Source organism: Salvelinus alpinus, chromosome 5 (assembly GCF_045679555.1).
Source record: "Salvelinus alpinus chromosome 5, SLU_Salpinus.1, whole genome shotgun sequence".
Classification (NCBI taxonomy): Eukaryota; Metazoa; Chordata; class Actinopteri; order Salmoniformes; family Salmonidae; genus Salvelinus; species Salvelinus alpinus.
Window position 1 is genome coordinate 62,653,233 of NC_092090.1, and position 22,594 is coordinate 62,675,826.

At 43.0% G+C, this 22,594-nt stretch overlaps 1 protein-coding gene across 4 annotated transcripts in view; it reads right to left on the reverse strand.

Moving 5' to 3' along the window:
- LOC139576443 (F-box/LRR-repeat protein 17-like) overlaps window positions 1-22,594 on the reverse strand; it is a 321,636-nt gene that overhangs the window by 294,250 nt on the left and 4,792 nt on the right. For all 4 annotated transcript variants that reach the window (XM_071402571.1, XM_071402573.1, XM_071402572.1 and 1 more), the window contains 5 exons: window positions 22,106-22,593; window positions 21,483-21,836; window positions 21,153-21,275; window positions 20,334-20,591; window positions 19,899-20,030 (listed from right to left, as the gene is read on the reverse strand). In XM_071402571.1, coding sequence (XP_071258672.1) covers window positions 19,899-20,030; window positions 20,334-20,591; window positions 21,153-21,275; window positions 21,483-21,836; window positions 22,106-22,573 — 1,335 coding nt within the window. In that variant the 5' untranslated portion in view covers window positions 22,574-22,593. The remainder of the gene's footprint in view (window positions 1-19,898; window positions 20,031-20,333; window positions 20,592-21,152; window positions 21,276-21,482; window positions 21,837-22,105; window position 22,594) is intronic.

Sequence of the window (22,594 nt, forward strand, 5' to 3'; positions counted from 1 at the left end):
AGGCCATCTCCTGCAGGTAATGGGGCGTGGGTGGGGGCCGAGGATTTAGCCACCTGCATCTCGATGACAACATCATATCTATGGAGATTTATCTACATGTAAATCAGCTGCTTTCAGACCGCGACACACACACACACACACGCACACCACGCCCACAATCCACACAAAATGCGCCCAGCTCTCTTTCATCTGTGCCCTATGGAGCAAATTCACTATAACCAAATGCACTTTTAATTGAGGGAACTGATTCAGCTTAACCCAAAATAACCCGGCGTAGGTAAGAGACGGGCTGAGGGGAGGAGTGGAGCACCCCCCCCCCCCGTCTCTCAGAGGAACCATTTGAAAGGAAAGACGAGGTGAATAAAGGCGAGAGAAATAAAGTCGGCAAAAGAAGAACAGCGTCACAGAAAGCGCAGGGCTGGCACGCCCTGTAGCTTTCCACTGCCACGGAACAGCTTTACGTTCACGTCAGTGACGTAGCGGTAAAAAAATAAATTAAAAAAAATAGGTGGGTAAACGCAAAAAAATAAAAATGACTTTCGCCCGGAGTAAAGTAGCGCTCCCTATATTTCCAATGCATTTTCCTGCAAAATGTGCGTTTACCCTCCACTACACCACTGGTTCACATGGAAAGTTGGTGGTGGTCACTGTCATGATGATTACCTTGTAGAAAAAAGGCAGGCAGGCAGTAAATCACAACTCGGCATACTACAGCGTCTATAAAGGCAACAACGCCTAGGGACTAAAGGCCCGGCTGGAAGGGTTCCTGTAAGAGATATGCTACAGGGTTATCTAGGTTCACTCTCCCTCTCTCTGATCTCCCCCCCCCAGTCCTACACAGCTGTTAATTAGCCTGGCTAAGTGCTCCATTAATCGATTGGTTGTCCAGATGCTATACCTCATAACGGGTGTTACACTCGCCAGAGAAATATGAGGCTCAGGAAGTCACACTGTCTCTGGTGAGTTACTGGTCCTCGGTGGGAGCAAAGGAGTATGGGTAGACGGGCAGTCCTACGTAGGTCAGTATGGGGGACCAATGGACGATGACAACTGCCTCCCCTCCCTTGCAATGCACAGAATGTAACCTACGGACAATACAGTATAGGTAGACATCCCCGAAGTGACAATTGTATAAATGAGTGACCATGGATTCCTCAGAGTTCCGTGTCAGAATATCTGAGAACAGTGTCGTTCCAAACATTCTACATTACATTTCATATTTGACAGCAACCGTAGGCCAAACTTTCCTTGCTGTCAATCCCTGGTTGGTAGAAAAGAAGGCCTACAGACAGCCAACCCTCCACAGTCCAGCCATTTAAAACATTGTAGGGACCTTGAAAATACGTCTCTTCTCAGAAGCAGGGTCCTTGAAAAAAATAAAAAAAAAGGTTTCTGAAGCCAAGTTCTCTTTCAAAAGATAGCCTATCTTATATGTTACTGTGAGAGAGTGAGAGCAAGAGACACGAAAAGACAAAAAAACGGGACAGAGAGAGAGAGACCGATTACCGTGACCTCGTTAACCCCTCTGGCTCGTTAGCGTCTCGTTAACGTGTTAGCGCTCTCCTGGCCAGTCGTCTGTCACACCTTCATTAAGCCCATCGACCCACACAGCTTATTAAACACATTCATTACAGCCCAGATCGAACCAATACCAGGCGCCAGCACAGAACCAAACACATTAGCAGAAGGGGGTGTTCCCACGTTCACTGTTGGAGACGGTGGAGATACGGAGGGTAGGAAAGGAGGAGGAAGACGAAAGGGGATGAGGAGGCAGAGGAAGACAACACACACTCACTCAGACAGGCACACACCTCTACTTCACATCTATCATTAGTAATGAAGCCAGTGGTTAGAGCCACTCTGGCCTCTCAATCAGCAGACAGACAGGAGAGAGAAAGAGAGAGGAGGAAAGAGCCGGAGAAGTACCGAAGAGAGAAAGGAGACAGAGAGGGAAGACGGGGTGAAAGGAGAGCAGTCTTTTCACGTCCCTTTACCTCCTCCTTTCTCCTCTCCCATGACTCTACAGATTCCAGTTTACCCAGAGCCATTTATCACCGACCATCACATCCCAGAGCACTAAAGACTTCCATCTCACCGCCAGGCTAATGGCGCTCCCAACTCCGGCTTTAGATGATGATGTCATCAGAGCTGCCATTGTAAAACAAAAGGAAATGGGGTAAAGTGTGGGGGGGGGGGGGGGCCTAGCCCATTAATCATTTGGATACCCCCCTGGCACAGGGTCAGGACCCCGTGACTATCTGCCGGCCGGAGGAGAGATGGGAGGCCCGGAATGACTCAGAACTACCAAGCAAAGACACAACAACTGTAACTAAGTCTAACTTGAATCCTAATCCATTCCATAAATGCCTGGATGTAACCAACTTTCCCTTGAATCATGCATTTATGTTGATAGTAGTTTTGGATGAAAATGTGTTTTACTCCTATAATACTACAGTGATACTCCTATACTACCACAGTGATACTACTACAGTGATACTCATATACTACTACAGTGATACTCATACTACTACAGTGATACTCCTACAGTGATACGCCTATACTACTACAGTGATACACCTACTGTGAAACTCATATACTACTACAGTGATACTCCTACAGTGATACTCCTATACTACTACAGTGATAACCCTACAGTGATACTCCTATACTACCACAGTGATACTACTACAGTGACGCTCCTATACTACTACAGTGATAATCCTACAGTGATACTCCTATACTACCACAGTGATGCTCCTACAGTGATACTCATATACTACTACAGTGATACTCCTACAGTGATACTCCTATACTACTACAATGATACTCCTACAGTGATACTCCTATACTACTACAGTGATACTCCTACGGTGATACTCCTATACTACTACAGTGATACTCCTATACTACTACAGTGATGATCCTACAGTGATACTCCAATACTACTACAGTGATACTCCTATACTACTACAGTGATACTCCTATACTACTACAGTGACGCTCCTATACTACTACAGTGATGCTCCTACAGTGATACTCCTATACTACTACAGTGATACACCTACACTACTACAGTGATACTCCTATACTACTACAGTAATACTCCTATACTACTACAGTAATACTCCTATACTACTACAGTGATACTACTACAGTGATACGCCTATACTACTACAGTGATACTACTACAGTGATACTCATATACTACTACAGTGATACACATATACTACTACAGTGATACACATATACTACTAGAGTGATACTCCTACAGTGATACGCCTATACTACTACAGTGAAACTACTACAGGGACGCTCCTATACTACTACAGTGATACACATACTGTGAAACTCCTATACTACTACAGTGATACTCCTATACCACCACAGTGATACTACTACAGTGATACTACTACAGTGATACTCCTATACTACTACAATGATACTCCTACAGTGATACTCCTATACTACTACAGTGATACTCCTATACTACTACAGTGATACTCCTATACTCCTACAGTGATACTCCTACAGTGATACTCCTACAGTGATACTCCAATACTACTACAGTGATACTCCTAATGTGATACTACTATACTACTACAGTGACGCTCCTATACTACTACAGTGATGCTCCTATACTACTACAGTGATACTCCTATACTACCACAGTGATACTACTACAGTGATACTCCTATACTACTACAGTAAAACTCCTATACTACTACAGTGATACTCATATACTACTACAGTGATACTCCTACACTACTACAGTGATGCTCCTACAGTGATACTCATATACTACTACAGTGATGCTCCTATAGTACTACAGTGATACTCATATACTACTACAGCGATGCTCCTACAGTGATACTCCTATACCACTACAGTGATACTCCTATACTACTACAGTGAAACTACTACAGTGAAACTCATATACTACTACAGTGATACTCCTACACTACTACAGCGATGCTCCTACAGTGATACTCCTATACCACTACAGTGATACTCCTATATTGATACTCCTACTGTGATACTCATATACTACTAGTGATACTCCTACACTACTACAGCGATACTCCTACAGTGATACTCCTATATTGATACTCCTACTGTGATACTCCTATACTACTACAGTGATACTACTATACTACTACAGTGACGCTCCTATAATACTACAGTGATGCTCCTACAGTGATACTCCTATACTACTACACTAATACTCCTATACTACTACAGTGCTACTCCTATACTACTACAGTGATACTCCTATACTACTCCAGTGATACTCCTATACTACTACAGTGATACTCCTAGAAAACTACAGTGATACTCCTACAGGGATACTCCTACAGTGATACTCCTATACTACTACAGTGATACTCCTATACTAGTACAGTGGTACTCCTACAGTGCTACTCCTATACTACTACAGTGCTACTCCTATACTACTACAGTGATACTACTACAGAGATACTACTATACTACTACAGTGAAACTACTACAGTGATACTCATATACTACTACAGTGATACTCCTATAGTACTACAGTGATACTCATATACTACTACAGCGATGCTCCTACAGTGATACTCCTATACCACTACAGTGATACTCCTATATTGATACTCCTACTGTGATACTCCTATACTACTACAGTGATAATCCTATACTACTACAGTGATGCTTCTATACTACTACAGTGATGCTCCTACAGTGATACTCCTATACTACTACAGTGATACTCCTATACTACTACACTACTACAGTGGCGCTCCTATACTACTACAGTGATGGTCCTACAGTGATACTCCTACAGTGAAACTCCTACTGTGATACCCCTATACTACTACTGCGATACTCCTATACTACTACAGTGATACTCCTACACTGATACTCCTATACTACTACAGTGATACTCCTACACTGATACTCCTATACTACTACAGTGATACGCCTACTGTGATACTCCTATACTAGTACGGTGGTACTCCTATACTACTACATGGATGCTCCTATACGACTACAGTGATACTCCTATACTACTACAGTGATACCCCTATACTACTACAGTGATACTCCTAGAACACTACAGGGATACTCCTACAGGGATACTCCTACAGTGATACTCCTATACTACTACAGTGATAATCCTATACTACTACAGTGATGCTCCTACAGTGATACTCCTATACTACTACACTAATACTCCTATACTACTACAGTGCTACTCCTATACTACTACAGTGATACTCCTATACTACTACAGTGATACTCCTAGAAAACTACAGTGATACTCCTACAGGGATACTCCTACAGTGATACTCCTATACTACTACAGTGATACTCCTATACTAGTACAGTGGTACTCCTACAGTGCTACTCCTATACTACTACAGTGCTACTCCTATACTACTACAGTGATACTACTACAGAGATACTACTATACTACTACAGTGATACTCATATACTACTACAGTGATACTCATATACTACTACAGTGATACTCCTACACTACTACAGTGATGCTCCTACAGTGATACTCATATACTACTACAGTGATACTCCTATAGTACTACAGTGATACTCATATACTACTACAGCGATGCTCCTACAGTGATACTCCTATACCACTACAGTGATACTCCTATATTGATACTCCTACTGTGATACTCCTATACTACTACAGTGATAATCCTATACTACTACAGTGATGCTTCTATACTACTACAGTGATGCTCCTACAGTGATACTCCTATACTACTACAGTGATACTCCTATACTACTACACTACTACAGTGGCGCTCCTATACTACTACAGTGATGGTCCTACAGTGATACTCCTACAGTGAAACTCCTACTGTGATACCCCTATACTACTACTGCGATACTCCTATACTACTACAGTGATACTCCTACACTGATACTCCTATACTACTACAGTGATACTCCTACACTGATACTCCTATACTACTACAGTGATACGCCTACTGTGATACTCCTATACTAGTACGGTGGTACTCCTATACTACTACATGGATGCTCCTATACGACTACAGTGATACTCCTATACTACTACAGTGATACCCCTATACTACTACAGTGATACTCCTAGAACACTACAGTGATACTCCTACAGGGATACTCCTACAGTGATACTCCTATACTACTACAGTGATAATCCTATACTACTACAGTGATGCTCCTACAGTGATACTCCTATACTACTACACTACTACAGTGATGCTCCTACAGTGATACTCCTATACTACTACAGTGATACTCCTACTGTGATACTCCTATACTAGTACGGTGGTACTCCTATACTACTACATGGATGCTCCTATACGACTACAGTGATACCCCTATACTACTACAGTGATACCCCTATACTACTACAGTGATACTCCTAGAACACTACAGTGATACTCCTACAGGGATACTCCTACAGTGATACTACTACAGTGATACTCCTATACTACTACAGTGATACTCCTATACTACTACAGGGATACTCCTATACTACTACAGGGATACTCCTATACTACTACAGTGATGCTCCTACAGTGATACTCCTATACTCCAACAGTGATACTCCTACAGTGATACTCTTATACTCCAACAGTGATACTCCAACAGTGATACTCCAACAGTGATACTCCTATACTACTACAGTGATGCTCCTACAGTGATACTCCTATACTACTACAGTGAAACTCCTATACTACTACAGTGATGCTCCTACAGTGATACTCCACTCCTACAGTGATACTCTTATACTCCAACAGTGATACTCCAACAGTGATACTCCTATACTCCTACAGTGATACTCCTATACTACTACAGTGATGCTCCTACAGTGATACTCCTATACTACTACAGTGAAACTCCTATACTACTACAGTGATGCTCCTACAGTGATACTCCTATACTACTACAGTGATACTCCTACAGTGATACTCCTATACTACTACAGTGATACTCCTATACTACTACAGTGATACTCCTATACTACTACAGTGAAACTCCTATACTACTACAGTGATGCTCCTACAGTGATACTCCAACAGTGATACTCCCATACTACTACAGTGATACTCCTACAGTGATACTCCTATACTACTACAGTGATGCTCCTACAGTGATACTCCTATACTACTACAGTGATACTCCTACAGTGATACTCCTATACTACTACAGTGATACTCCTATACTACTACAGTGAAACTCCTATACTACTACAGTGAAACTCCTATACTACTACAGTGATACTCCTATACTACTACAGTGATACTCCTATACTACTACAGTGAAACTCCTATACTACTACAGTGATGCTCCTACAGTGATACTCCAACAGTGATACTCCCATACTACTACAGTGATACTCCTACAGTGATACTCCTACACTACTACAGTGATGCTCCTACAGTGATACTCCTATACTACTACAGTGATACTCCTACACTACTACAGTGACACTCCTACAGTGCTACTCCTATACTACTACAGTGCTACTCCTATACTACTACAGTGATACTCCTATACTACTACAGTGATACTCCTATACTACTATGGCGATACTACTACACTACTACGGTGATACTACTAGTGATACTACTACAGGGATTCTCCTTTACTGCTACAGTGATACTCCTAGAATACTACAGTGATACTCCTACAGTGATACTACTACTGTGATACTCCTATACTACTACAGTGATACTACTACAGTGATACTCCTATACTACTACACTACTACAGTGATGCTCCTACAGTGATACTCCTATACTACAACAGTGATACTCCTACAGTGCTACTCCTATACTACTACAGCGATACTCCTACTGTGATACTCCTATACTAGTATGGTGGTACTCCTATACTACTACATGGATGCTCCTATACGACTACAGTGATACTCCTATACTACTACAGTGATACTCCTAGAACACTACAGTGATACTCCTACAGTGATACTCCTATACTCCTACAGTGATACTCCTATACTCCTACAGTGATACTCCTATACTCCTACAGTGATACTCCTATACTACTACAGTGATACTCCCATACTACTACAGTGATACTACTACAGTGATACTCCTATACTACTACAGTGATACTCCTAGAATACTACAGTGATACTCCTATACTACTGTATATCCTAGTTAACAGGCTATGCTGCAGCAACCAGTGATCCAGCACACGAGCTGTTCATCCTCAGGGTTGAGTCGGTCCACTGTCCCAGAGAATTTCCTTCCCATTATTTATGTTGGAGATGTTGAAAAATGTGCTTCGGTTCCACTTTGTGCTGCTAAAAAGCCAAAAGATGAACTTAAGGCCAAATGGCTGCTTATTTTAGGCATGTTTCCAGTCTTCATATACTGAAAAGGGGATTTTTTTTTTTTACTCTCTGTAGTCATCGAAGCAACACTGATATCCTGTTCAGAACCATTCTTACGGCGCCATCTGCAGGTCAAGGTATGATACAACAGCCTCAGCTACCAACACACTGCAGTGGATGAACAGACTCTCAACTTGATTCCTTTCTTTTGAGCTCCCAGCAACCCTTTACCCAGATTTTAACTGTAGGCCCACCTGTAAACAAATAGGCCTATCAGCTATATAAGAGTTAATACAGCTATAACAAACAGGCTCAAGTGGACACAAGATGTTGGATTGAAAGATATCATCGATCACGGTCGGTGATGTTTAGTGAATTGAGGTATTTCTGCTTTACATTATTGACAGGGCACAAGACAAATCATTCAAGTGACTGAGACGGGTATCGCGAATAAAGAGACAGAGGTTCACAGAAGACCTGGCAAAGGTGCACGGTGATAGAAAACCTTGGTGTTTCATCGTTCAAAAGCAACTTAGCGAGCTGGGTCCATGTTTGTTCTGTAACAAAAGAGAAAAACAGCACAGCCTCGCCTTGTCTGATCTATGCTTAGAAAGAGTCCACCAGCTACATAACAAACACCAAACCTTAACCTGAAGAACCGCACTAGGCCATCTCCTGTCGCCACAAAGGAACCTTTTTAAACCACGGTCCTTTCTTCCAACCAGGGTCTTTGTCTGAGAAGGACGGTCACCGCGTAATCCCCTGAACATCTTTTAAGGGAAAGTTCACTCCACAGACACTCATATCTAGAGGCCAGACCTGACATTTACAAAACTCCTCGCCTGGCGTCTCTCCATTGCTTCTGTCCTCTCCTGTTCCGGCGTTTTTTTGTTGTTGAAGGCCAGACGGCGAGGTGAACATATCGACAGCAGCGTGTCTGGATCCAGACAGCCAGGCCGTCAATGGAAGCACAGCAAACATTCAATAAATGGACCTGATGACTTGTGAACCTGAGAGATGATCAACTGGATGTCCCCCAAACATGGTCCTCACTCATAACCACAGGACACAGCTTTCACATGCTTTCTGAGGGATACATAGCTAGACGTCAAAGACTACAGAGGGGGGAGAGAGAGGCAGAATGAGAAATAAGATGAGGTGAAGGAGAGAGATGGATAGAAGAGAGGAGCAAGTGTAGCAGCGAGGGTATACGAAAGAGGGCGAGAAGTAAAGGTAGAGCAAGTGGAGGGGGAAAAAAAGGGATGTGGGAGGAGAGCGAGAGAGAGAAAATAGTGGCAATTTCCACCTCGAGCACCTGGGGAGTGGGGGGACGTTTGATAGCCTGGTCCCCTGTGTTGCCTGATAGTCATCATTACAGGGACCAGCATCCCTACAGCTCAGAAACACAGCAGCTCTAACTGGTGGTTACCTCACAGATGGATAATCACAGCGAGATGGTGGGGGAGACAGGGGCAGAAGAAAGAAAGAGCGAAAGAAAGAGCGACAAGAGACGAAGAACAGAGGGACTGGGCACATAGTAGCACAAATCATGTAACGTCTATATGGGAGAAGGTTACGGTCATCTCATCTATGGTCTGGAATGAACGCATGTGGATAATGAAAAAAATGACAACACATCACACTAACCGAACAACAAAAAACACCACTCGTAAACACGACGACACGGTTCTCTCTCCTCCTACTGACTCAAAAGGCACATTTCTAAACCTTCCTTTCAGATCACAATTTCATTCTGACAAAAGCATCTAAATACAACCCTCCTATATATGCAACAGCTGTGACGAAATTTCAAGACCAAGAAATAAATAAGTCAATAATATTATAAATAAAGGTGAAGTTGGAGTCAAGATAAAATTGACAGCAGTTTCTCATTATGTACAGTGGGGCAAAAAAGTATTTAGTCAGCCACCAATTGTGCAAGTTCTCCCACTTAAAAAGATGAGAGAGGCCTGTAATTTTCATCATAGGTACACTTCAACTATGACAGACAAAATGAGAAAAAAAATCCAGAAAATCACATTGTAGGATTTTTTATGAATTTATTTGCAAATTATGGTGGAAAATAAGTATTTGGTCAATAACAAAAGTTTATCTCAATACTTTGTTATATACCCTTTGTTGTCAATGACAGAGGTCAAACGTTTTCTTTAAGTCTTCACAAGGTTTTCACACACTGTTGCTGGTATTTTGGCCCATTCCTCCATGCAGATCTCCTCTAGAGCAGTGATGTTTTGGGGCTGTTGCTGGGCAACACGGACTTTCAACTCCCTCCAAAGATTTTCTATGGGGTTGAGATCTGGAGACTGGCTAGGCCACTCCAGGACCTTGAAATGCTTCTTACGAAGCCACTCCTTCGTTGCCCGGGCGGTGTGTTTGGGATCATTGTCATGCTGAAAGACCCAGCCACGTTTCATCTTCAATGCCCTTGCTGATGGACGGAGGTTTTCACTCAAAATCTCACGATACATGGCCCCATTCATTCTGTCCTTTACACAGATCAGTCGTCCTGGTCCCTTTGCAGAAAAACAGCCCCAAAGCATGATGTTTCCAGCCCCATGCTTCACAGTGGGTATGGTGTTCTTTGGATGCAACTCAGCATTCTTTGTCCTCCAAACACGACGAGTTGAGTTTTTACCAAAAAGTTCTATTTTGGTTTCATCTGACCATATGACATTCTCCCAATCTTCTTCTGGATCATCCAAATGCTCTCTAGCAAACTTCAGACGGCCCTGGACATGTACTGGCTTAAGCAGGGGGACACGTCTGGCACTGCAGGATTTGAGTCCCTGGCGGCGTAGTGTGTTACTGATGGTAGGCTTTGTTACTTTGGTCCCAGCTCTCTGCAGGTCATTCACTAGGTCCCCCCGTGTGGTTCTGGGATTTTTGCTCATTTTGACCCCACGGGGGGAGATCTTGCGTGGAGCCCCAGATCGAGGAAGATTATCAGTGGTCTTGTATGTCTTCCATTTCCTAATAATTGCTCCCACAGTTGATTTCTTCAAACCAAGCTGCTTACCTATTGCAGATTCAGTCTTCCCAGCCTGGTGCAGGTCTACAATTTTGTTTCTGGTGTCCTTTGACAGCTCTTTGGTCTTGGCCATAGTGGAGTTTGGAGTGTGACTGTTTGAGGTTGTGGACAGGTGTCTTTTATACTGATAACAAGTTCAAACAGGTGCCATTAATACAGGTAACGAGTGGAGGACAGAGGAGCCTCTTAAAGAAGAAGTTACAGGTCTGTGAGAGCCAGAAATCTTGCTTGTTTGTAGGTGACCAAATACTTATTTTCCACCATAATTTGCAAATAAATTCATTAAAAATCCTACAATGTGATTTTCTGGATTTTTCTTTCTCATTTTGTTTGTCATAGTTGAAGTGTACCTATGATAAAAAATTACAGGCCTCTCTCATCTTTTTAAGTGGGAGAACTTGCACAATTGGTGGCTGACTAAATACTTTTTTGCCCCACTGTATATAATTTGTATGAAACGACATATTATTGATTGGTATAATGATTTCGTATGACGTCAACATGATTGTGTCATCTTAGACCCGCTCTCACTCTGAACGGCAGGGTCCCGACACAAGCTGGCCCGCTGGTGAACTCTCAGCCATTCACGCGGGTAGGAGACCCCCGCCCGTTGTGACCCCACATCCAACAGGTCACTTCCTGTCCTTAGTAATACTTCAGGTCCAGTAGCGTGTCGTGTCATCCCGCCATGCTCAAGCCAAAGTAGACGGATCCTCCATGTCACACAGAACGGAGAACGCCACTGGATTGTTTCCTCTGCGAGGGAAGACGGCTGTGGGGAGCGTTCCTCCCATCCGCAGGTTGGGATGTTTCTACTTATCTCTAATCAATCCAAAATAATTCCCGGGACAACTTCTCAGCGAGGGAGAAAAATCCGTCTAGCTTGCCCAATATTTCCCATGTGTCTCCCAGTGTTTAAACTAGCCAGGGGGGTGTCATGTCAGAACAGGTCTCCCATAACTGACAGCACTTGTTACCACTTCCTGTTCCCCGGTTCTCCCTTTGTTCGAGCTAGTTAAATCTGATGTAGCATAAATACACAGATCACTGACTAGTCATCCTGCACTGGACTGTTATTGAACCGTGATGACCTCAAAACACTTCTCTGGCTTTAATTACCCTGTAATGTTCACAAGCCGTCAACCTATCAGGGAGGGATATGAGGTGTATGTGACTGACCAATGGCTAAACAGACGCCAGTCACAGTGACACCACGTCACCCTGAGTGTCTGAGTGTTCCGTGGTCCCTGTTCGGAGTTCTGTTCACACAAACACAGCCGTCACACGCCACCCTCTCCCAGGCGACGAGGATTAGCCAAGATGGACAGATTTCAGGGAAAAAGGAGAGGATATATGAAGGAGAAAAAAAGGGATATATGCAAGTAATTAGAGCTAAATTGAGGGCACATGGTAATCTATTGCAGGTCATCTCCAATTCCAATTACACATACACACATTTAAGCTAATTAAAACTGGTTAATCAAAACCGTGTGTGTGTGTGTGTGTATATATCTACACACACACACGGTTATAGCTGTATTATATATTTATAAATAACAGACAGACACATGTTCCCAGGAGCGAGTCCAAGACAGACAGTTCCTATGGGGAATTTTCATGGAAAAAGCCCCATGAGCACAAACATGTGAAGTTCAAGATCATAGGAGCACATCACATTTGATGTCAAATGAAAGCTAAGAGTTCTATATTTTTGATAAAATAAGGTATATACAGTACATCAAATGTGCGACCATATTCCATCCTGAAAAATAAGCAAAGAATAAGCAAGAATAAGCAAAGCCTTGATTTCTGGTCAAATAGATGGAAAAGGGGGTCTTGGAAAACATTGAGCAGAAAAAGGTCTTAAAAAAGGTATTAGAAATACTTCAAAACACAATAATGTTGAAGACCTCTTCAACTATATAATATCAGCATTTCTATTGAGTTTTGCAGAAAATATTTGCCTTCTGTAAGTTAAAGAAATATTGCCTAGTGTCATAATTCGGTTATTAAAACCCATATAACTTTAAGATATTTGTTCATTTCTCTCCCTCGTGAGGGGGTAGGATAATGAAAGTTCACAGAAGCAGTAAGAAGCAAAAAGGTAGACCTAAAAATTAGTTATAGTGATAGTTATAGTGTTTTTAATGACAACAATTTGATTTATGATTTATTAAGTGATTAAAACCTGTCATTCTGTTACCAAATTGGTAACAGAATGACCCCCCCCCCCCCAAAAAAAGAAAAATCAGTAACAGCTGAATTGCAGCTGAATTGGCTACATTGGAAATTCATAGTATTCACAAACCACAGTTGGGTCACATGCTTCTGTCCTCCCTTCCACTGGCATACTGTTATGTTCAGCTCATAACTGTTTCTATTTCTATCACGTGGTGGTCACATATTTTCTTTGGTTTAAAGTCAGTACAACCCCTCCCACTCTTCTCTCTGTGCAGTTAATGTCACCTCTCACGGCACTGACACCTACCCATAAGCCCCTCTCTCTTTCCATTGACTGTAACCAGCCCTCTCGCTCATTGAAGACCGACCGACACCGGAAGTCCCCGGACGTCGTAAAGTAGTGGAAATTTGGTCAGTCCAAATCTAAGCCAATCATAGACGTCTGTTTCACAAGTTTGGAAAGCACAATACAGTCAATTATACTGTACTCCACTCTAGTGTACTCTACTGCACTGTAATAAACTCTACAGCACAGTACTCTACTGTGCTGTACTGTCCAATCTTGTGAAAGACATTTATGATATTAAATTTTTCTACCTTTGCATGTACCTATTCATTATGGATCACCATGAACAGAATGATGTTAATAAATATGAATTTCTGTATAGTACAGATCAGGGACCCATGATGTCATTCTGTTACTATTATCCTGTTACCGGGTGTTAATCCACGTCACTTACTAAGTGATTCCTCATGATACCCAGACAAAAAAAGGCCATGATTTTGTGGATTTTTACTAAATGCAATCCATAGACGACTAGTCCTTTGGAGGTAGAATTGTTGACATTTGTATCTAAAAACATAATTTTCAAAATAATTAAAGTTGGCATATTTGCGCCATTTTGGCCTCACCCAGGCCCCCTTTCAGACTCCATAATGGTTCATCTGTAGGTGCTACAAAGCAAATATTGGTGTCATATGAAGCTTTACCGCTTGCTGTGTAATATGAGTTGTATGTTTCCATCTATTTTTCGACATAAATGTATGAATATAATAAAATACACATGCATATAGAAAATATATTTAAAAAAATATTTGGCACATTTCATTATATTACTTTTACATACAAATGTCAAATATATGTCAACAATCCTTCCTCCAAATGACTATTCTATGGATTACATTCGAAAATCACAACAATTTTTTTTATAGTTTTGTGCGGAATCACTCAGCTGCAGTTCAATAACCAAATTAGATGTTTTTCAAACTCAAGGTGTCATATCATAACTGACACCACATTCTTTCTGCAGATATCTTTCAATCTTAATTATATATATATATATATATATATATATATATATATATATTTAACAGATTTCTTGAAAAACGTGGTCACATAAAATGAGGGAGATTTTACCGTCATTCTGTTACCAAACTACATCTGCACTGTTCTTTGAGTAAACGTGTTTTTGTCATATTTTCTGTGGAAATTGTTAAAAGTAGTCATTGTGCATAGAGTTGGATGGTTTGTTAAACTTTGCAAATCAGTGATTTTTGTTTGGCTAAAACCACTGTTACCGTGTCATCACCTCGCTGGAGAATTAAAGAAACACGCTTTTATTCCACCAGGAAAGGAGAGGAAGGAGAAGCAAAGGAAGAGGGATAAAAAATGTGGATAAACGTTTCTAAAATTGCGATACTCCTGTGCAATTGTAAGGAACTAATGGAATATAATTATTCATGTAGAAGAATGGCTGCGATCTGTTGAGCTGATAAGCCTACACAATACTTTGTCTGTATTGACAAAACTCTCAGCTCAACTTCCGGGGACGTCTCTCTCCTAGCCAAGGACACATTAATATGAGAAGAGGAGGAGTTTGGTATTATATAAGTCCTTGTCCTCTGAGGCAGACAGAGAGAAAACAGAATATGAAAGGCAAAACAACAAGAGCTCAAATAAAATGTCTGAAAACAGACTGAAACAATCCCTACAATGGCAGAGATTCAGTAAATATGGACAAGATAAATAGAGTATGAACACACACCACTTTACTCTTTACTTACACAGGTGAGGTGATCCCATTTTAAAAACAAAACACTTTTCTAGTCCGACAAACTTCTTCTGGAAAGTTCTCTCTATTCCTCCTCCCACACGGCAGCCTAAGCAGAGAGAAACATTCAGCGGTTCAAATCAGCCATTTCACCTAAGTACTGTGTGGACACAGAGAGCTGTCAGGGAGATGGGGAGAGAAAAGGAGAAAGAGTGGGTGGGGGAAAGAGAGCGAGAGAGAAATAGAGAGCAAAAATAAAAAATAAAAATAAAAAAAGAGATTAAGACCCAACCATCAGAGCTTCACCTGAGAAATCACTGGAGCTCAAAAATAGTAATTCTCTGCGTCTGTACAGACTCCACTGGCCAACACCCACAGCCAGCCAGACCAGGCTAACTAGCTGAGATCTGACAGGGAAACGGAAGGTGAGAGCAGTGACTCTAGCCAGTCACACAGGCCATAGTCACACAGGTCATTATTCCTCAACTTCTACACACGGAAGAATAGTCCTCCTTACAACACTCAATGTAGTTTAAAAAAAAAAAAAAATTATTATAATTTTTTTTTAAATAGGCTAGCTAGAAAGAGAATTGTCTACTTCATCAGCTTAGTGTGACAGACTCCCTCCGTGAAAGGATTCAAAAAAAAATTCTAAACTGTTAAAGAGTTCCAGACTAGATACTGTATGTTGATGAGAGCAGGAGGCCTCGAGCCAAAGAAGAGAGAAACCACCATAAGAGTCGAGCGAGAGAGAGAGAGAGAGAGAGAGAGAGAGAGAGAGAGAGAGAGAGAGAGCACAGAAAAGTACTCCGGCTTTTTTAATTATTCAATTAGAAGAAGGCCAGAAAGGAGAGGAGGGAGGAGGAAAGGAAAAAGGACAGAACACCAGAGTCGATGGATCATCTCCATTCCTCACTGATTGAAAGGGACAGGATCCTGTTACATTACATTAGGGGAAGGGGGGGGGGGGGGGGGGGGGGGCAGGAAAAGAGAAGAAGGGAGGCAGTGGGAAAGATGAGGCATGCGAGCGAGAGAAAGAGAGAGGGACCTGTCAGTGAGTGAATTGGGGGCCGTTGTGATAAAAGATGTTTCGTAAAGGCTTCAGATGTCAGAGTAGACCTGCCGGTGCCTGGCCTCCTAACCCCACAGGACAGAGGGAACTGTACACGCATCTCCCGCAGACGGACAGAGAGAGAGAGAGAAGGGAGAGGGCAGAAGACCAGGGATAAGAGAGAGAAGAACTGACAATGCCTTCTAAACTATGACCTCAGAGGAAGATGAATTTGTCCAGTGAAAAATGAGGTGAGAGAAAGGGAGAAGGATAAAGAGACACCGAACATGTCCTATTCTCATAGAGAGGCCTGCACTGCTACACACAGCAGATAAGAAACATTTCACTAGGAAACAAGACTTGTTTTTACGCAGTCAACTAAATCCTCTCATCAAAACACTTCATAGGCTAGATTCCATAGGGCACCTATGACTCAGTCAAAATATGTTTATCCTCAGTCTCACACTAAAAAAAAGTCTGTAAATGTAAAATAGTTCATTTATGTTTTCGAGCTAAACACAGGAGAAACCATGAAAACCAGCAGCCACATTTGGATCCAGAGATAGAGATTTATCCTTAGGCCTACAAGACAACTGTAAACAAATCACAATTTTGCCCACTTTCCTTCTTACGGAGATTAAATCAATTCTTTAATCTGGTCCAAAATGTCCAATTAGAAAAGGGAATTACTTATCGAGCTATTGCATTTGATTCCTCAAAACAGTTGGGGAGAGAAACTCTAGCAGGCAACGCTGTGAGAGAATGAGAATCGTCTACGGAGAGGAGAGAGGGCGGAAAGTGTTCCTGTCCTTCTTAATAACAGGCAAACTTAATGACAATATCAGGCCAAAGCAATGAGAGCGGCTAGACATAACAACTCCTAAAAATATTCACAATCCATTTTTTCCGACGGCATGATATGAAGAGGAAGCCAGAAAACTTCACGCAATCTCACATCTGAAAAATGACTGTCTGAAATTGATACTGCCGCGTTGAAATATCATTAGCACCTAAATGAATCTCTCGCCTCGCTATAATCGCTATTTTCATAACTGTTAAGATGATGAACGGGATTTTAACAGACTGAGCCATTGTTAATAACTTTAAGTGGACTAATTCATCAGGAGCATAATCACTCAGAGGAGAGAGAAATATTTTGAGGCAAGGAAGACCAAGCCATTAGGCTCGAGAATAAAGAGGGCGGATTATGATGAAATGCTATTCAATACACTTGGAAACAGAACTCCTTTGCACATCTCAATGCATACATATCCAGAGAAGCTTTTCATGGAAGTGACAAATGTAGAGGATTCTAGCCAGCCTCTGTGGCTTTGTTAAAAGAACACACTTTATCTAGCTACTGCAACCTTGGCTGGCCACGTTCAATAGTGAAGTACCACTGACCTCTAGTGGTGAAGGGAAGGCACTGTCAGGGATCGTTCAACATTCACACTGGGGAATAAGTGCATCACTGGGGAGACATGTCAAACTGGGTGGGTTATGGGCAATTCCACGGTAGTGGAATTACGCTGAGACTCCGATTTCGCACTTTAAAATGTATGACAAACAAAAAGCGTTGATTTCAAAAAGTTTAACAAACCATACAACTCTATGCACAATTACTACTTTCAATAATTTACACAGTAAAAAAAATAAAAAATACAATGTACTGGAAAAACTGTGCTGATGCCAAGTTCGGTAAGAGAATTTGGGTAAAATCTCCCTTAGTTTTACCTTAGTTACCAAACTTTGTATCTGCACAGTTCTTCCTATGAATGTGTTTCTGTAAACTTTTCCGTGGAAATTGTTAAAAGTAGTACTTGTGCATCAGTGGAGGCTGCTGAGGGGAGGACGGCTCATAATGGCTGGAATGGAGTCAATGGAATGGTATCAAACATGTGGATTCCATTGGTTGATGCCATTCCAGTGACTCCATTCCAGCCATTACTATGAACCATCCTCCCTTCAGCAGCCTCCACTGTTTTGCGTAAAGTTCTATGGTTTGTTCAACTTTGAAATCAATGGTTTTTGTTTTGGATACATTTTAAAAGTGAACAAATCTGTTTTAGCGTAATTCCGTTACCATGGAATTGCCCTTATACAATAGACAGTCAGGAAGTACTCTAGTCACTGAGGCTTTTTGATAAGCTACATTAGGAAAGGAGTGGACACACTTTATCCAACAGGCTTTCAAAGCCAGAGATTCAGGTTGTCAGGATGTCCAAATCCCCTGCAGAACATGAAAACAAGCCAAAATCTGTGTTCAACCGCCGCCGAGATGTCTCACTGCAGGGTTCTAGTGTTAGCAGGCCGCTGTCAGAACCAGTGACTACTGGTACAACACAGACACCCAACTAAAATGAACAAGATTCCACCACAACCAGAAATGCAAAGTTCTGAGATTTTTACCCAAATTCTCAGGTTTTTACAGAATACCTGGTTGGGAGATTCCTGGAATCAGGAGGGAATGAGCTGGAAATCTGGGAATCCTCCACATGAAGCTAGCTCAGGGACCCCAGCCAATGTGTGTGTCGTGTGTGTGTGTGTGTGTGTCCAGGGAGTATTAATAATATAGCTTGTATTGCCAGCTGGCACACAAACCAAGGGGTGCAGAATATCCATTTTTATTTTGTTGTGCAAGTGCAGACCCCCTGTGTTAGAGGACTTGGCGCATCCTCACACTGCACTCTAACAGTGACTGTCCCCAAAACACCCCGACACCACCAGCAGACACACAACAAGCATACTTAGAGAAATCAAACCTACACAACCAAAAATGCATGCAGTCCTCTCCTTCAGTCTATGCCTCTTCGCATGTTTTCAACAGATTTGACTTGGAGTTTGGGATTTGCCTTTCATTTGAAACAGATAGATCACGATCCTTCGATGCCAACAGCAAAAAAATACACCACAACCCCTCTATCCAACACACACACACACACAGTAAACGCACACAAACATCACCTACCTAGGCTGTTTCACATTACACATCACAGAGACGCCACTCAACGGTTCTCTAGTAGCCTTCAGGGCCCCAGACAGACAGAGTGTGTGTGATCCACACTTTTTTTCCCCCTTCCCTAGATTTAAAGTCAAACATGTAGGCAGCGTTTCCCCTAACACTACAGAGACAGGGCGGGCCCTCTACCTTGTTTTGCAGTCCAACCGGTGTCAATGGGAACATTGTGTTGTAGCCTAAAAACTGGGTAGGGTACTCACCAGTTTGTTCTCTTGCATGTAGATTCTCTGCAGCTTGGGACATCCCTTGGACAGAGCCACCATCCCCTCATCAGTAATACTGTAGCACTGGCCCAGGTGGATGTCCTTCAACTCTGAACTGTGTTCTCCTAACTAGGGACACAAGAGAGAGGGGGAGAGAAGGGTTAAGCCTGATAAACATGTTATAAATGCATTGTACAAAGTGTTAATGCATCAGATTGATCGACTGATGGATTAAGGGGGGAGAGAGAGAGAGAGAGAGAGAGAGAGAGAGAGAGAGAGAGAGAGAGAGAGAGAGAGAGAGAGAGAGAGAGAGAGAGAGAGAGGCAGAGGCAGAGATATGGAGAGAGAGAGAGATATGGAGAGAGAGATGGAGAGAGAGATGGAGAGAGAGATGGAGAGAGAGATGGAGAGAGAGATGGAGAGATGAAGCACCTTTTTGAGTGCGTCGTCTGTCAGTTTGTCCTGGTTGCCAACATGGACCTTGGCCAGCAGAGGACAGTGTAAGGCCAGGGAGCTGAGGGACAGGTCACTCAGCTGTTTACAGCGGTAGGCTGTGTACCTCTGAAGGCCCGGGCAGTGGGCCGCCAGGGAACACACACCGTGATCCTGCACGCCACGACAGTCGGAGATGTTTAACTCCGTCACATTCTGCCTCCGAGACGCTATCTTCACCAGGAGGTCATCATTTACCTGAGGGGGGTGTGGGTGGGTGAGTGAGTGAGTGAGTGAGTGAGTGAGTGAGTGAGTGAGTGAGTGAGTGAGTGAGTGCAGAGAGAGAGAGAGAGAGAGAGAGAGAGAGAGAGAGGTTAACGCTCAAGGTAAAGTTTGATGAGAAAGTGGTCTGTGATAAACATATAGTCACATAATAAACACTTTAAAATACATGAACAATACAAAAAATATATACACACAACATGTAAAGTGCTGGTCCCATTTTTCACGAGATGAAATGAAATACCCCAGAAATGTTTCATATTCTGTCTGTAATAAAGCCCTTTTGTGGGGAAAAACTCATTCTGATTGGCTGGGCCTGACTCCACAGTGGGTAGGCCTATGCCCTCCCAGGCCCAATCATGGCTGCAACCCTGCCCAGTCATATGAAATCCATAGATTAGGGCCTAATGAATGAATTTCAATTGACTGATTTCCTTCTATGAACTGTAACTCAGTCAAATCTTTGAAATTGTTGCATGTTGCGTTTACATTTTTAATTAAAATGTTACTATAAAATGTCTCAAATGTTGTACTCACTTGTTGTAGGCCACTGAGGTCAATTTGCTTCCAGAACTGGAAGTCTAAGCAGAGGTCCCTCCAGTACTTACAGACCAGCGAGGCACACAGACAGCGTTCTTTCACCGACAGGTGGGAGAACACCTGAGAGGAACAGAAAACACATTAACAGGTTGTGTATCCACCCACATCCAGCCTGTTGTTTGGCAATGACACAGAGTACAAGCAGTGGAGCTAAACAGACGGGTACCCAGGCTACATCCAGCCCATTTCAGTTAGTTTCAGTTAGAATAAAAGCCTTTGAAAGCATCCACCTCCCAAATTAACTGCACTCTAGTGGTGACCTCTGACCTTAAGCAGGATGGAGGAGGGGAGGCGGTTGATGCTGGATGTGTCAATCACGTCACTGCCTCTCCCCTGGCAGTCGTCATGGTGATGCGGACAGCAGGGGGAGGAGTCAGAACTCTGGGGCAGCGAATCGCCATGGAGAGCCATCCCACAGCAGCCCTCGACAGACGAGGATGAGGAGGAAGAGGATGAGGGCAGTGGGCAGAGGTGGCAGTGGCCGGTCCCGGAGTTAGAGGAGGCATCCCCACTTCCTCCTCCTCCTCCATCCTCCACACCTCCCTCAGGGACAGGGAAGGCACATCGCGGCTGCTTACAGGGTGTGCACCTCTGCACCTCCGCACACTTCCTCTTACACACCTTGGAGGAAAGAAACAAGGATCAGACACAGATCACAGAAAACCACGTGGAAAGGGATTCGACAGAGATGACATCAGAAGAGATACCAGGAAGTGTACGGTACGAGAGCAAACTGTTCAGATCGTGTCTGTCGATTTTCATCCTTCCCTTCTGAAATCAGGGACTGACTCAAACCTGGGACATCAAGTGAGTGGACTCTGGCCAATCAATTACATGAATTAAACAATTAACTCAGCAGCACTAGGAATAAATCCTTTCTAGTTTCTCACCATCTCAGCGTAGTCACTGGCACTACCAGGCACAGAAACAGCCACAGCTATGGGCACTGGAATCCCTGCACTCCGGAACAGCGCTGGCGGTGGAATCAGCTTAGCCGGCACGGCAGACAGTAGACTCCTCCCTTGGCCCTCCCAGATGGCTAGTTCCCTTGGCGACAGCAGGAACTTGGCACAGTCCTCAGGAGAAGTGAGAACAGCGTACCGCCCAGCGAGCTTTGAGGTGCTTCCGATTCCGGTACCACCTGTGTTGATGTGACAACGTCCTCTGCCTCCGCCGTTGACACCGGTCTCCAATTGGTCGCTGTCGTCGTCGTCGAGGCCCCCGCTGTTGCCGTGGACGATGAAGCAGAGCATGCAGGGCCCCTGCAGGAAGCAGTTCCTCTTCTTCTTCTTCCTGTGGTGCAGCTTGCGTGTCCTCTTGTTCAGGCGGTAACCATTTTTCGAGAGAAGATGGCCCATATAGATGACTCACGGAGACTC